Below are 15,002 nucleotides of genomic sequence, written 5' to 3'. Positions count from 1 at the left end.
CTTCACATCTCCCCAAGTTATGCCCTTGCTTGTTGGGCACACAGCTTGGCATGAGAGAATAAAGCATACAAATGCAATTTTCTACTTGCTAAGAGGAACTCTTATGTTATAAATGTTACAGATGTTAAAAATTAATCTTCCTTCAACTCTCCATCTAAAGAACAGCACAGCGTACAACTTTATCATGCCAATCCAATGGGTTCCCATAGATCACCCCCTGAGGAGTCAATTGCAATTGATATTTACAGTATGGTTATGGCCACACACAGCAGATTTGCTGCAGATTATTTTTTTAACTGGTCCATTTATCTAAGTGAGGTTCGTAGAAATCCATGCAAAGAAACAACCCTTCTCACATTTCTGAAATAAAATCCTTCTGTTTGTGATCATAACCAATACCAAAGGTACTAGAGTTTGCCTAGCTTCTCCTGATATAGAAATCTTGTTCAAGCGTTTTTGTTTTTTTTTTGTCTTGCACATTAGGAATCTTGGAGTTTTTTCATCACCAGTTGAAGGACATAGTGGAATATGCGGAGTTGAAGACTGTGTGCTTCCAGAATCTGAGAGAAGTGGGGAATGCCCTCCTCTTCTGCCTTCTAATAGAACAAAGCCTGGTATGTAGAATAACCCCAGTCTTTATACATAGTCCATTGTGAATCGTAGGAGCACAACTTTTGAGTTTCCCATGATACATTACATAATAACACAAATTTGTATTGGCAAGTCATAATAATGTAATAGTTGTGTTTGTATTTTTAGTGCCCCACACAAAACATACTTAGTTATTTCTAGTAGCCTTACATCACATGGTCTTTTACACAGAGATGATCAGAATTGAACATTGCACATCACATTATTGTCCCCTGTAAATGCACTTCTAGCTGGCCAATAAAACAACACTTGTTTGTTGACTGATCAGGTTGTTTATATGAGCATGAAAAGGATCAAGTGTTAGTTACATATTGTAAAAGAGGACGGACGGCCACCAGTAATGGAGATGTACGGCCATACACATATTCAGAAGGGTTAAACAATCATTCATGCAACTGTTCACACCAATAGGTGCCCCATGTAGAAAGATCCGTTGTACCACATGCCCTCCCCTGCACGAGTCACTGCCGGGTAGATGTGCAAAAATCATTCATACTAAGTATAGCCAAGACATATACAATACAGGAATGTACACTTTTAATGACTGCTGTCTTAGGAAAGTCACTTTCTTCTTTATAGGTCCTGTAATAGATGCTGTAATTTTAACAAAATCTGTCTGTTAAAATAAGTTTCGAGCCCCAGTGTCTTCCTACTCCGTTAGTATTAGATTGTAAAGTACTGCATAAAAGTAAAGGGATCTGTCAAGAACAATCTCTGCCTATGGTTTGCTTTGTATGAAGAGTACAGATGATGTGGCCAAAGTCACCAAGTTCAGCAAGTGTGTCCTGTATTCATGTAGCTAAAAGGGTTGTCCAGTGAATAAAAATGACATAACCTAGCTCACAATACTGTACAGACATACAAAAAATTCTTAATCCCCTCGCTGATATTCCCACACTGGGTCACACACTGGATTTAGCCTGTCACTGGTGGGTCCCACTGAGGTCTAAGATTGGGTCTATTGAGAGTGACCAGGAAGCAAAGATCATTGAGGACTCTGACAGCGCTGAGATTGCAGAGGGTCAATAGGATGATGTCAGTCGACATGAAAGTCACATTAATTAACCCCCCCCCCCCCCCCCAAACAGTAGCCACATTTTTGCAATACTTGTATGATATTGTAATACAAGGTTTGTCTATAACTTATTGATCTGATGTTATTTGGTCTATGTCACACTTTGTATAGTACGTGTTTTGGAGCTAGTCTCACTGCAGATTACATAGAAAATTGTTTTTGTTTTTTTTTGTTTTTTTTCCAATTCAAAAGTTTTATAGAATTTTTCAAAATATGGAATACAAAAAGGAAAAACAAAGAAATACATACAATGAATAACACATAATATGTTATTGACCATCAGAATTACTGCCATTGTTAGGACTTACAGAAGCTTCCTAGTAATTTTTGCCGTTCTGCTTATAGCTAAGGGAATACAGTATATATGATTTATTGTGGGTTTCCAGTACCACCTTCTACCACTATTTTCCTTTTTCAGCTGTTGCTTTAAGTGTAAAATGCTGCATTATTCTGTTCTTGTAGATTAGTCTGTGTAATATGACATTAATTCCTACACTGATGTGAGATAATGGCCGGCTGGCTTCAATAGCTTTTATAATTATACATATAATAGCGCTATCACTCCTATTGTTCTCCATTGATCTTTCAGGAACAGTCCAGAGCAGTAGGTTTATTTATCATGGTTCTTGTGTGAACAAAAGTAAGGTCACCTTGGCAGAACATTGCTCTCTGATTGGTGTGATTCCGCAGATGCAGAAGAATCATGCTGGGGGATTACAAGAGATGTTATAGTTTATGAATCTATGGCTGAATGGTCCTGTAAAATGACGGCTAATAACATGCTTTTCTATGCTCACCGTAGCATAGCAACAGAATTAGCCAAGTCATTGGAGTGCAGCAATTTAGCTTCATTTAGCCAGAACATTAGACAGTAATTGAATAAAATGTTTATTATTTATTGTCTGCCAGTATAACAAGGGCATAATAACCAGGAGCTCTACGTGACACAAAAGGATCTATGGACAAATAACCCTTTTTATTGTAACCAACATTATCCTTTTTCTTTCTCCCATAATCTTAGTCCTTAGAAGAAGTATGTGACCTGCTTCATGCTGCACCTTTCCAGAACATTCTGCCCAGGGTCCATGTTAAAGGTGAGTTGCTGTGCAGTGTCTCGTGCTTGTCTCCAGTTTTCTTCGCTTCAGAATATCCATTTGACCAGCACAAATCCGCACGGTTCATACATATTGATAATACTTATAGCATCAAAGTAAGAAAATAAGCCGCCTTCTGGTTATATGAAATAATAGGTACTGCACTGCTCCTATGTAGTCAGCAATGTTATAACATGACGTTAGTATGAAGGGCTGCAGGCAAAAATGATGCTCTACTGATGGCAATATAGGGACGTAGGTTTTACCACCCAGGTAGTGTTCCAGTTATGTGCAGTGTAAGAGCTATTCAGGGGAATTAAGATGCCATAATTGCATTGTATCTTACATATATTTGTGTACACTCCAGATATACCATATTTGTGTAAAATGGTAATAGGCCTATACTGCACTCATCTTATATGCTGGGCCCAGATTTTCTTGAGTTTACATAACTTTTTTGTTTTTCTTTCTATTTTTGCATGGCTTGATATCAGAGGGTGAACGCTTAGAAGCAAAGATGAAGAGATTAGAATCGAAGTATGCTCCACTTCACCTGGTGCCTCTCATAGAGAGATTGGGAACTCCGCAGGTCAGTGCTAAGTATTGCTGTTTTCTATTACCCTTCTTGTCTACACAAATGTCAACATGAACAGGTTTGTCTGAAAGCCATTGCCCCAAAAGTTACCATAAAATGGTGGGGTTTTTTTACGTGGTATTCTTTTAGTAGTCTTGGGGAAGTGGGGGGAGTCACCCGCTGCTTTCAACTAAAACGGAAGCATAAATTTAGGTCACAGTAGGTTATTGTCGCAGCTTGTGTATAAGATTTGATAAAATGCCACACTGCTAATATTGTAGATCGGAGAAGGCTAGATGCCGCTGCTACCCTGGTGTGTGTATGTTTAGTGCAGACGTAGCCTAATGGGGTTTTATTTGTGTATCTGCTTTCAATCTAGAGCTGCCATTGTCTGTCTCCTATCGTTCTATATACAGAAGCCATGCTACCATACTGCTGAGATGCAGTAAACCAGTTATTTATATAATGAATGATAATAAATAGACCTAGAAAAGAAGCATAAGACGGTAATTCAAGAGCAGAGAGATCCTGTGGGTTCTAAGTATATGAAGCCAGTACAGTGCTGCACATTAAATAAAACAAATGAGGTTTTCTGGCTTCTCAGCAATCTAATACATTGTGCTAGGAAAAAATAAATTGCTACTTAGGTTGTATGCAAAAAAATGGACATGAGAAAATGGTTTTAATCTTTTTTTTTTTTTTTTTACAGCAAGTTGCCATAGCAAGGGAAGGAGATTTGCTGACCAAAGAACGTCTTTGCTGTGGGCTGTCTATGTTTGAAGTGATTCTTACCAGAGTGCGCTCTTTTCTCGATGATCCTATATGGCGTGGACCTCTGCCCAGCAATGGTGTGATGCATGTGGATGAGTGTGTAGAATTCCATCGGCTTTGGAGTGCCATGCAGTTCGTCTATTGTATCCCAGTGGGCACACATGAATTCACTGTAGAGTAAGCAGCTATTATGTCCTATACATTACAATTGCATGTTAAATACTGAATTAACAAGCTCATTTAACAAGACTCATGTTTTCAGACATGAGACTTAAAGGGGTTGTCCAAGCAAAAATTAACAACCCTTTTAATCCTTAAATCAGATAGAGACAGTAAAAAAAAAATATATATATATGTATACTCACCTTTCCCTGTTGCTATGTTGTCCTCCCGCGCCTCCTGGTTGTTCTGCTCCAGCGTGTCTCTTCCAGAGTTGTGCTGGAGCCGCTGATTGGCCTCCCCAGTCACATGACTGCAAAGGGCCTGAGTGCCACTACCTGTGACATCACGGGTTCTCTTCCTGAGGCTGCTGATTGGCCTCATCAGTCACATGACAACTTGGGCCAATCAGTGGCTTTTGCACAGCTCTGGAAGAGACCCACCAGGGCAGAAGAACGGGGGCACAGGAGGACACTGGAGCATTGGGACAGGTGTGCATATTTTATTTTTTTGCTACCCCCATCTGATTTAAACGTTGAAAGTGGTGTTACAAAAACATGGCCTAATTTAGTAAGGAACTGTTAGGCGTGGTTCATTGTAAACCTGGAGTTTTGCACATGGCCATATTACAGCTTAACTTTAGGACCCTATAGATGTGCATGTGTTTGAGGCTGTAGGCCTGAGTCACACTTGTGCTACTCTGCAGCGAAACAGCAGAAAATACAGAGAATTGTAAAGACAGCTGATCTGGTCCTGTTCTTGGCACATACTACACGGCTCTAATACTCACATGTATATAATTCCTTAGCGTTATACATAATATATTTTTAGCTTGGAAGAGTTGGCTTACATAGTTACATCATTGATTTATTTCCATTCTGGTTCTTTCCTGGTGTTACGATTTACAGGCAGTGTTTTGGTGATGGACTGCACTGGGCGGGATGTATGATCATTGTGCTCCTGGGACAGCACAGAAGATTCGATGTCTTGGACTTTTGTTATCACCTGCTAAAAGTGCAAAAACATGATGGAAAGGATGAAATCATAAAGAGCGTGGTATGTAAACAGATTGAAGTGATGGCCACAGAACATTCTACACACCCTATACACACTTTAGTAGTCCTTGCCATTACAAATGTATTTTAACATCTTAGGATATGTTCACATAGTAGATTTTACCACACATTAATTACATAAATCGCTCATGAAAACTGTTCAGGAAAAAAAAACAAATCTGCCACTAGAGATAAACAAAAAAAAGTTAGGTTCAGAGAGTCTATAGAAATCATTGAGCACCTTCCTAGGAAAAGAAAAGAGGGCAATGTAAAAATCTGTCTACCCACTGAAAAGATATGGCGCCTAGAAGATTCCATGTAAATGAGCTGCTGTTCACCAAATGGGCGGTAACTTTTTTTTTTTTCTCTTTGAGAAAGACACAAGGTTGCTGCCTACTTGGTGAATAAGAGCTCAGTTACAAGGAATCTTCCAGGGGCCACATCTTTTGAACAGGTTAAACTATTGGGGAAAAAAAAAAGCCAGATTGGTGACAGATCCTCTTTAAGATTACTAGCACATAACCTTAAGGGATTGTGAGCCTTTGGTGACACATCTTCATTTTATTTATGCAGCCGCTGAAGAAAATGGTTGAACGTATCCGTAAGTTCCAGATCATCAATGATGAGATCTTTTCCACATTGGATAAGTACCTGAAGTCTGGTGATGGAGAAAACACATCAGTGGAACATGTGCGATGCTTCCAGCCTCCTATTCACCAGTCTCTGGCCAGCAACTGAGGCCTCACTGTAATATACACTTGGCATTACCACTGTATAATGACTTAATCTCACTGTATTCGCTGGTAGAGTCTGCAGACATGGCTGCCATTAATTACAATGATAAATACTGTGTGAACCGGTAGGGATGCTATACAGGGCTTGCTCTTAGCACAGTTTTGCATTGTCTGCAACTTAAATTATTTTTCCAATAATCTATTTCCTGGCGCATAACACTATCAGTCTCACCCATAGCGCTCTTTTTAGAAATTATTTTCACATTCTGGGATAAGGATGCGTAACTTTTTGTAATTATGGGGTTCTTAAGAATGTACTTTCTAATAGCAACGTATCTCTATAACTTGTAAAAATGTAATCTCCAATAATCAAGAATCTCCCTTTTATGTCATTTCCAATAAACATTTATAGTAACATATGGCTGACTTTTTATTAACTCTTTGTTGTTAAGAACACATTTGTAAAAAGGACAAATTGCTGCTGCTTCACCCTCTTGGAGAGCCACATGTGGGTAAGGGCAGAAAAAAAATCATTGCTGCTGCCTGTTGGGATAAGTGGACACAGTTGCTTACTGCCATTTATGGGTGATGTAGTGTAGATGCTCAATTTCTCTGTTTATTTGACCATATTGTGATTAGAGATGAGCAAACCTATTTATTAAGAACCGGGTTCGATCTGGATGTTCCAAATTGTTTGTTTTGTTATTTTATTTTAACTAAAGCAAACACTTTAGTTTATACGAGACAAGTCTACATTTAAGTGCCGTTACATGTATTGAGCAGGAAAAATACTTAGACAATCATTTTGGCTATCTCATAAATTAATTCAACTTGCATCTATTTAGCATATGATTAGTTATGCAGAATTTTATCATGTAACTGCAATGTTGGGAAAATTTCCCAAGAAAAGAAAAATGGCACCATCCAGTTCATCGATAACCAAGAAAATTGCCAAACTCCATCATGTGCCATGACAGTTGAAAGAAAACAAAATGAAGTCTGTCCATCCTTTCAAAAGCCAAGAGGCAGACGTACAGACAAAATATCCGAGCCAACAAAGTTGATTCTTCTCAAGATCTCTCTGTTCTGGTACGACAAAGATAGCAGTGGAGCAGACTTGTATGCTTTGTGGCTCATAGTGAGACCACAGCCATCCATGCAAGCACCGAGCAAAGCATGTTGTTACACAAGTCTGAAATGGTGGCCCAAAAAAAGGTGAAGACTTGACTTGAATATCATCATAACTTTGCAGGATAGTGGACAGTAGCAGATAAGAAACGATGAGCGATGAGACAAAAGTCAATATACTGAGCTCTGATGGGTACAAATAAGTCTGGAAGAAACCAAGGAAACAAGAAAAAGCTGTATTTGTACCCAAGTCAGTTGACCAGTATGCACCAACATTGGGAACATGTAAAAGATCTGAGATCAGATTTCAGTGGCAACATGCTTGAATCTGATCATGAGCATGCCCATAAGAATTCAGGCAATGTTGGAAGCCAAAGGTGGAATTACAAAATACCAAAAAATAATAAAAATTTAGAATTTTGGGAACAAAATAGAATGCAGTTACATGACCAGAATTTGCATAACAAGTCATATGCTAAATAGTTGCAAGCCAAATTTGTTTTTGTTTTATAGCCAAGATGATTGTCTATAAAATGATGGTAGTCTCCTGTTCGAAGTTGCAGTGGATGGTGAGATGAAGCACAAAAGTCAAAAGCTCAAAATATTGTATATACAGTCTTGGAGCCTGTTCTTATAAAAAATAAAAAAAAAATTTAAAAACCCCCCCAAAACTTGGTATATAAGGATTTTTTTTTCTGCTCTGCTCACCCAATATACAGTGTGTGTGCTAATGTTTGTAATGAAAAGTTTGTATATGTGTATATATATATATATATATATATATATATATATATACACACACACATACACTCACCGGCCACTTTATTAGGTACACCATGCTAGTAACGGGTTGGACCCCCTTTTGCCTTCAGAACTGCCTCAATTCTTCGTGGCATAGATTCAACAAGGTGCTGGAAGCATTCCTCAGAGATTTTGGTCCATATTGACATGATGGCATCACACAGTTGCCGCAGATTTGTCGGCTGCACATCCATGATGCGAATCTCCCGTTCCACCACATCCCAAAGATGCTCTATTGGATTGAGATCTGGTGACTGTGGAGGCCATTGGAGTACAGTGAACTCATTGTCATGTTCAAGAAACCAGTCTGAGATGATTCCAGCTTTATGACATGGCGCATTATCCTGCTGAAAGTAGTCATCAGATGTTGGGTACATTGTGGTCATAAAGGGATGGACATGGTCAGCAACAATACTCAGGTAGGCTTTGGCGTTGCAACGATGCTCAATTGGTACCAAGGGGCCCAAAGAGTGCCAAGAAAATATTCCCCACACCATCCATAACACCACCAGCCTGAACCGTTGATGGATCCATGGATGGATGGATGGATCCATGCTTTCATGTTGTTGACGCCAAATTCTGACCCTACCATCCGAATGTCGCAGCAGAAATCGAGACTCATCAGACCAGGCAACGTTTTTCCAATCTTCAATTGTCCAATTTCGATGAGCTTGTGCAAATTGTAGCCTCAGTTTCCTGTTCTTAGCTGAAAGGAGTGGCACCCGGTGTGGTCTTCTGCTGCTGTAGCCCATCTGCCTCAAAGTTCGACGTACTGTGCGTTCAGAGATGCTCTTTTGGCTACCTTGGTTGTAACGGGTGGCTATTTGAGTCACTGTTGCCTTTCTATCAGCTCGAACCAGTCTGGCCATTCTCCTCTGACCTCTGGCATCAACAACGCATTTCCGCCCACAGAACTGCCGCTCACTGGATGTTTTTTCTTTTTCGGACCATTCTCTGTAAACCCTAGAGATGGTTGTGCGTGAAAATCCCAGTAGATCAGCAGTTTCTGAAATACTCAGACCAGCCCTTCTGGCACCAACAACCATGCCACGTTCAAAGGCACTCAAATCACCTTTCTTCCCCATACTGATGCTCGGTTTGAACTGCAGGAGATTGTCTTGACCATGTCTACATGCCTAAATGCACTGAGTTGCCGCCATGTGATTGGCTGATTAGAAATTAAGTGTTAACGAGCAGTTGGACAGGTGTACCTAAAAGTGGCCGGTGAGTGTATATGTACACACACAATCACACACTGTCTCTCCTTCGCTAATCAAAAAAAAACTTTTTTTTTTTTGTTTTGTTCTGCTCAGTCAATACTCAAATATACACAGTCTGATTGTACACTGCTAATCTGAAAAAGAGGAGGACGAAACACCCATTCAAGTACTAACAATAAGAATGTGGGTGGCAACAGCAACACTACTTTAGCTTTTGATGGCACCACCAGTAGTTGCAGAATTGTTGTACTTCCCCAGAATAAAGATATTTCACTTATCACAGTCACAGAAGGATATTGCATCCATGAGGGATGTGATCTTGAGTCAGGCTTCTGTGTGTTTCTCCTCCTCCATAACACGTAACTTACCACAGGGACTTTTAACTGTTCCCCCTTCATCAAGTTAACTGACACAGGTCCCTGTTAGTGATGTGACACCTGCTGAGAAATCTATTTCTCCTAATCAGAGCAGTCTTCCTTCTCTTTTTTGATGAGCTGGATGAAAACTGTCAGCGTTGTTTGCACCAGAGGAGAAAGACATGATGATTGGTAGTAGATATAGTAGTGGGTGTGGTACTGCTACTGTTAGTCGTTCTGGTGGTGAGATAGGGGGAAATGTGGTGGAAACTATGAGGGAGGCAAGAATCCTTTGACTCTGATGTGTTAGAAAATAAAAACAAAAAAAAACGGAAGAGTGACCTTACCGATGATTTTTCTTTTACAGATAGAATGTGGCAACTGGGTCAGGGTGACAAGGTTTCAGATGAAGAGGGTAGTTGCTACAGTGATAGTAATACTATATCTCTACAGACCCAAAATCCATAAAACCTGCCTGAGGCAGACCTAAGGGAAGCTTGCGAGGTTGTGGCACTGATGTTGGTAGTGGCAGACACGTTTCGATTGGTGTTGGCGGCAGCAACTACACAAGGTCAACTCCTGTGTGGGAAACTAAGCTGTGGCTGTGCAGGAACTTCTCTACGCACTCGCATGAAAAAGCATCACCATCTTATTTAACAAAATAGACTCGGCGGTGGCTCTGGCAGAGGAACTGAGGTAGACTGTTCTACTTCTCCCTGTGATCTCGCTTGTAGGCAAGCTCAATTGCTGTTATCATCACTACCAACAATTGTTTCTTTTCCTTATACCAATGTCAGCCATCCATAAGTGAATGTGTGTCCCAGAAACACCAACTCATCCCTAGCCAAGCTGCTAACAGTTCATGTTCTGTAGTACCAGTTAGTGGATTCCACTATTTTTTTTAGAGAAGGGAGAAAGAATAGAAAAGGGAGAAAGAAAGGAGAGAGAAAAAGAAAGAAAGAAGAGATAAGGGAAACAGAAAGAATAGAGAAGGGAGGAAGAGAGAAGGGAGAAAGTAAGACGAGATGAGGGAGACAGAAAGAATAGAGAGATTCCACTATGTTTTGCCCACTGATGGAGGCTACGTAGCTGCCGTTTTATTCTGTAGTAACGTTGTCCTTGCTTTATATTGCTATAATTGAGAGACTGTGGGTCTTTCCTTGGATATGTCAATCTGGGGAAAGGTGCACCGTCAACAAGTGGAGCAGCAATAATGGACAAGGACCAACCCTGGCTTTCAGGTCTCACTGGGTGAATGGTTTGCATGGCCACAAACTAGAAATGCAACAAGCCCAGGTGATTGGTTTGTGCAGGCCCAGTTCCAATAGCATGCATGTCCCATCCTCTTCCTCTGAATCTTCCTCTCTGGATTATTTCCTGCATTATCTTCATCAGGGCAAGGCATTGCGTCCACTGTATGAGTGTAGGATAAAGCGCTGCCATACCATTTTAAAAATAATAAGCCTGGATCAGAGGACCCACACAATGAAGGAGCGACCTCCTGCAGCAAATATCCCGCTGGATGGCTCCTCACCAACTCCTACTATCCAGTGTTGCCAGTAACAATGGCACCAATATAGTTGCTATGCTGCAGTTAGGATGAGAAAGACGTCATCCCTGTATGGTGCATGTACGTAATCTAGTGGTTTACTGCTTTATTAACCTGAGTAGAGGTTTAACCCCTTCCCACAGGACAAATTGTTCTTCATGACGCTACCATTAATTATTCTGTACAATGTACTGGGAAGCTGGAAAAAAAAAATCAGAATAGGTTCAATTTGAAGAAAAAAAATGCATTTGTGCAACTTTCTTATGGACTTCAATTTGACAGCGTTCACTGTGCAGCCAAAATGACCTGTCACCTGTATTCTGTGTTTTGGTACGATTCCGAGAATACCAAACTTATATGGTGTTATTTACATTTTCACCCCATAGCAAAAAATCCAAAATTTGTGCCAAAAATGTATTTTTCTAAAAGTCACCATATTCTGACACCCATGTGTATACTTTCATGTACGAGGATGTATAGGGCGTCTTTTTTTGTGGGACCATGTGTACATTTTAGTTATACCATTTTGGGGAATTGCTATTGCTTTGATCACTTTGTATTCAAATCTTTATCAGAGGCAAAACAGTGAAAAAACACTGTTTTTGGCACTTTTGACAGGAAAAATATTTTGAGAGATGTGTAGATCGGGTGTTTTCAGACTAAAGTGTAAGTGTCTCATAGTATTCAAATACTTTTATATGTGTTCTAGGAATTTTAAATTTTTTTATTTTTTTATTTATTAGACCCCTGAGGGTCTTGAACTTCCTCCTTCTGTAATTTGTTGAATGAGTGTAGGTGTATTTTATCCTATCAATATTATAAATGTGAAAGTTTGTGAGTTTGGATGTTTGTGGGTTTGTGTGTTTGGATGTTTGTTAATCACGCAAAACCCGCTCGACCGATTTGGCTGAAAGTTTCCACAAACATAGTTAATACACCCGATTGTGCAATAGGCTACTTTTCGTCACAATAGCGCACTTACGTTTTTCCCAGGACCCCCCCCCCCCCCACTATCTCTGCAATCTCACACACTTTGAACCATGGCAAGCCACAAAATTCATATTGCCCTCTACAGCCTAGCCCCTAACCCCACACAATCTCATATACATACACTTTACCACTTTGCCCCTCACCTTAACGATACTCCAGGAGGTTCTCTTTAACGCTCCGGAGCAGCCATGTTTGCCAACCCCCACCGCTCTGACAATCCGCGACACCGCCCACCCATGTCAATACCCCTAGGCAGTCTAATAAATGCAAAAAAAAAAAAAAGTTTAAAAAAAGTAAAAATATATATATATATATATATATATATATATATATATATATATATATATATATAAAAAAAAGATTAAAAATTCAAATCACCCCCCTTTCCCTAGAACACATATAAAAGTAGTTAAAAACTGTGAAACACATACATGTTAGGTACCCCTGTGTCCGAAATCGCCCGCTCTACAAAGCTATACAAATATTTTTCCTGTTCGGTAAACGCCGTAGCGGGAAAAATAGTCAAAAGTGCCAAACCGCCGTTTTTTGACTGTTTTGATTCTGATAAAAATTTGAATAAAAAGTGATCAAAGCAATAACATTTCCCGAAAATGGTAGAACTACAAAGTACACCCGGTCCCACAAAAAAAGACGCCTATACATCCCTGTACACGCACGTATAAAAAAAAGTTACGGCTGTCGGAATATGGCGACTTTTCAAAAAAAATTTTTTTAACAGTTTTGGATTTGTTTTTAAGGGGTCAAAATGTAAATAAAACCATATAAATTTGGTATCCCCAGAATCGTAACGAAACACAGAATACAGGGGACATGTCATTTTGGTTGCACAATGAACGCCGTAAAACCAAAGCCCGTAAGAAAGTCGCAGAAATGCATTTTTTCTTGAAATCCACCCCATTTTGAATTTTTTCCCTGCTTCCCAGTACATTATATAGAATAAACAATGGTGGCATCATGAAGAAAAATTTGTCCCAAGAAAAATTAAGACCTCATATGACTCTGGGAGCAGAGAAATAAAAAAGTTATGGGGTTTAGAAGGAGGGGAGTCAAAAATGAAAAACCAAAATCAAAAAATGCCATCGACGGGAAAGGGTTAACTTCAAATACTTCTGTCCCAAAGTCACTATGTAAAGTTTCTCACAACACCGTATAGCAGCTCAAATATAAAGTAACTTCAACACAAAAGTCTCACGTATTCTCTGAATTATGGAAAAAACAAGATACAAACTTACATTTCATATCCCATACCTTATACACACTACGAAAACCTTACCCGCGCCTGTATATACCCACTTCTACAATCACCGCAGACGAAGTCGCGGGTACCAGCTAGTAAGATATACAATAAACATTGCTGATGCCGACACACTTCTCTCATGAGCCTCCAATGCAATCTCAAAGTAACACATTATTCCTGTGGTCTGCTGCATCAAGTAATTGTTCACTGTCTTCAGTTGCTCACAGATAGAGATGGGCGAGTACTATTCGAAACTCCTGTTTCGAATAGCATGCACCCATAGGAATGAATGGACGCAGCCAGTACGCAGGGGGTTAAGCGGCTGGCTGCCAGCAAAGTCTGCGTGCCGGCCGCCTCCATTCATTCCTATGGGTACGTGCTATTCGAAACGGCCGTTTCGAATAGTACTCGTTCATCTATGCTCACAGACACTCGAGCATGTTTAAAGAGAACCTTTCATGTCGTGAATTCAGCGCACTGTCGGCCTTCCTGTTAAGTGCCCCGGAGCAAGAGATATCTGTGCCGTTACTGATATCACTTCACTGTCAGAAGGACGTTCCTCAGAGTTGAGCCTGACTGTGGTGAATCCCCTTCACATCCCCCCCCCCATCAGAACTCTCCCATAGCCCTGTACTGTCAGAGGGGGGCATCCCTTACCGCCCAGTGATGACACTAAACTGTGAAGAATGCCCCTCCTGACTATAGTCGTTTCAGAGAGCCTAATTTGTGCAAACACAAGAAACAGCTAACGGGCAGGTCTAGTGTGATACGGCTTAGAAATAAATAAGTCTTGAGGTGGAAAGCCTCTCAGTGGCATATACAAGGCCAAGTACAACTCTGCCAAGCATGGTATTCCAACAATAGAACAAAGCTGCTGCTCGCACCTCTCCATGAATCCAGCTGGACTCAGTGACATATGCAAACATCCTTCTTTTTATGGTCTGTTAGCCTAAAGTCACAATGCCCCATTGTAATATTGGACACCGTTTTTGATGTCATAATGCCCCTTTGTGTTATCACAAATCCATGTAATGTCAATATGCCCAATTGTGAAACCACAATGATCCATTGTGTAGAAGAAACAAGGTGAGGAGGAGCGCTGCTAGTGTTATACTTCTGGACAGACGGAAATGCACAGTCCTAGTGGAAGACTCACAAAGTCAGAAGCAATGAGAATAAAAATTCAGACCAAGTCGCTGCTATTCTCTGGCTTGTGGCAACAAAAAAGAGGCTCTGATGGGCGCTGCTTGAGCTGAACATGAACAGTTTTATTTTTTTTCTTAGGGTGCATTCACACTGAGTAAACGCTAGCTTATTCTGAACGTAAAACACGTTCAGAATAAGCGGCGTCTAAAGCAGCTCCATTCATTTCTATGGGAGCGGGGATACGAGCGCTCCCCATAGAAATGAATGGGCTGCTTCTTTCACTCCGTGCAGTCCCATTGAAGTGAATGGGGAGTGCCGGCGTATACGGCAAGCTCTGCTCATGCCGGAGCGTACACGCCGGCACTCCCCATTCACTTCAATGGGACTGCACGGAGTGAAAGAAGCAGCCCATTCATTTCTATGGGGAGCGCTCGTATCCCC

The 15,002-nt window shown here is 40.5% G+C and overlaps 1 protein-coding gene across 3 annotated transcripts in view; it reads left to right on the top strand.

Moving 5' to 3' along the window:
- The window catches only part of LOC142195432 (cytoplasmic FMR1-interacting protein 1), a 75,178-nt gene extending 68,655 nt beyond the window's left edge, over positions 1-6,523 (top strand). For all 3 annotated transcript variants that reach the window (XM_075265221.1, XM_075265222.1, XM_075265223.1), the window contains 6 exons: positions 484-614; positions 2,748-2,820; positions 3,315-3,409; positions 4,104-4,342; positions 5,233-5,380; positions 5,953-6,523. In XM_075265221.1, coding sequence (XP_075121322.1) covers positions 484-614; positions 2,748-2,820; positions 3,315-3,409; positions 4,104-4,342; positions 5,233-5,380; positions 5,953-6,117 — 851 coding nt within the window. In that variant the 3' untranslated portion in view covers positions 6,118-6,523. The remainder of the gene's footprint in view (positions 1-483; positions 615-2,747; positions 2,821-3,314; positions 3,410-4,103; positions 4,343-5,232; positions 5,381-5,952) is intronic.
- The last annotated feature ends 8,479 nt before the right edge of the window (positions 6,524-15,002 follow it).

This window comes from Leptodactylus fuscus, chromosome 2 (assembly GCF_031893055.1).
Source record: "Leptodactylus fuscus isolate aLepFus1 chromosome 2, aLepFus1.hap2, whole genome shotgun sequence".
Taxonomy (NCBI): Eukaryota; Metazoa; Chordata; class Amphibia; order Anura; family Leptodactylidae; genus Leptodactylus; species Leptodactylus fuscus.
The sequence above is the reverse complement of the archived record's forward strand: the minus strand, read 5'-3'. Positions and strand labels throughout refer to the sequence as shown.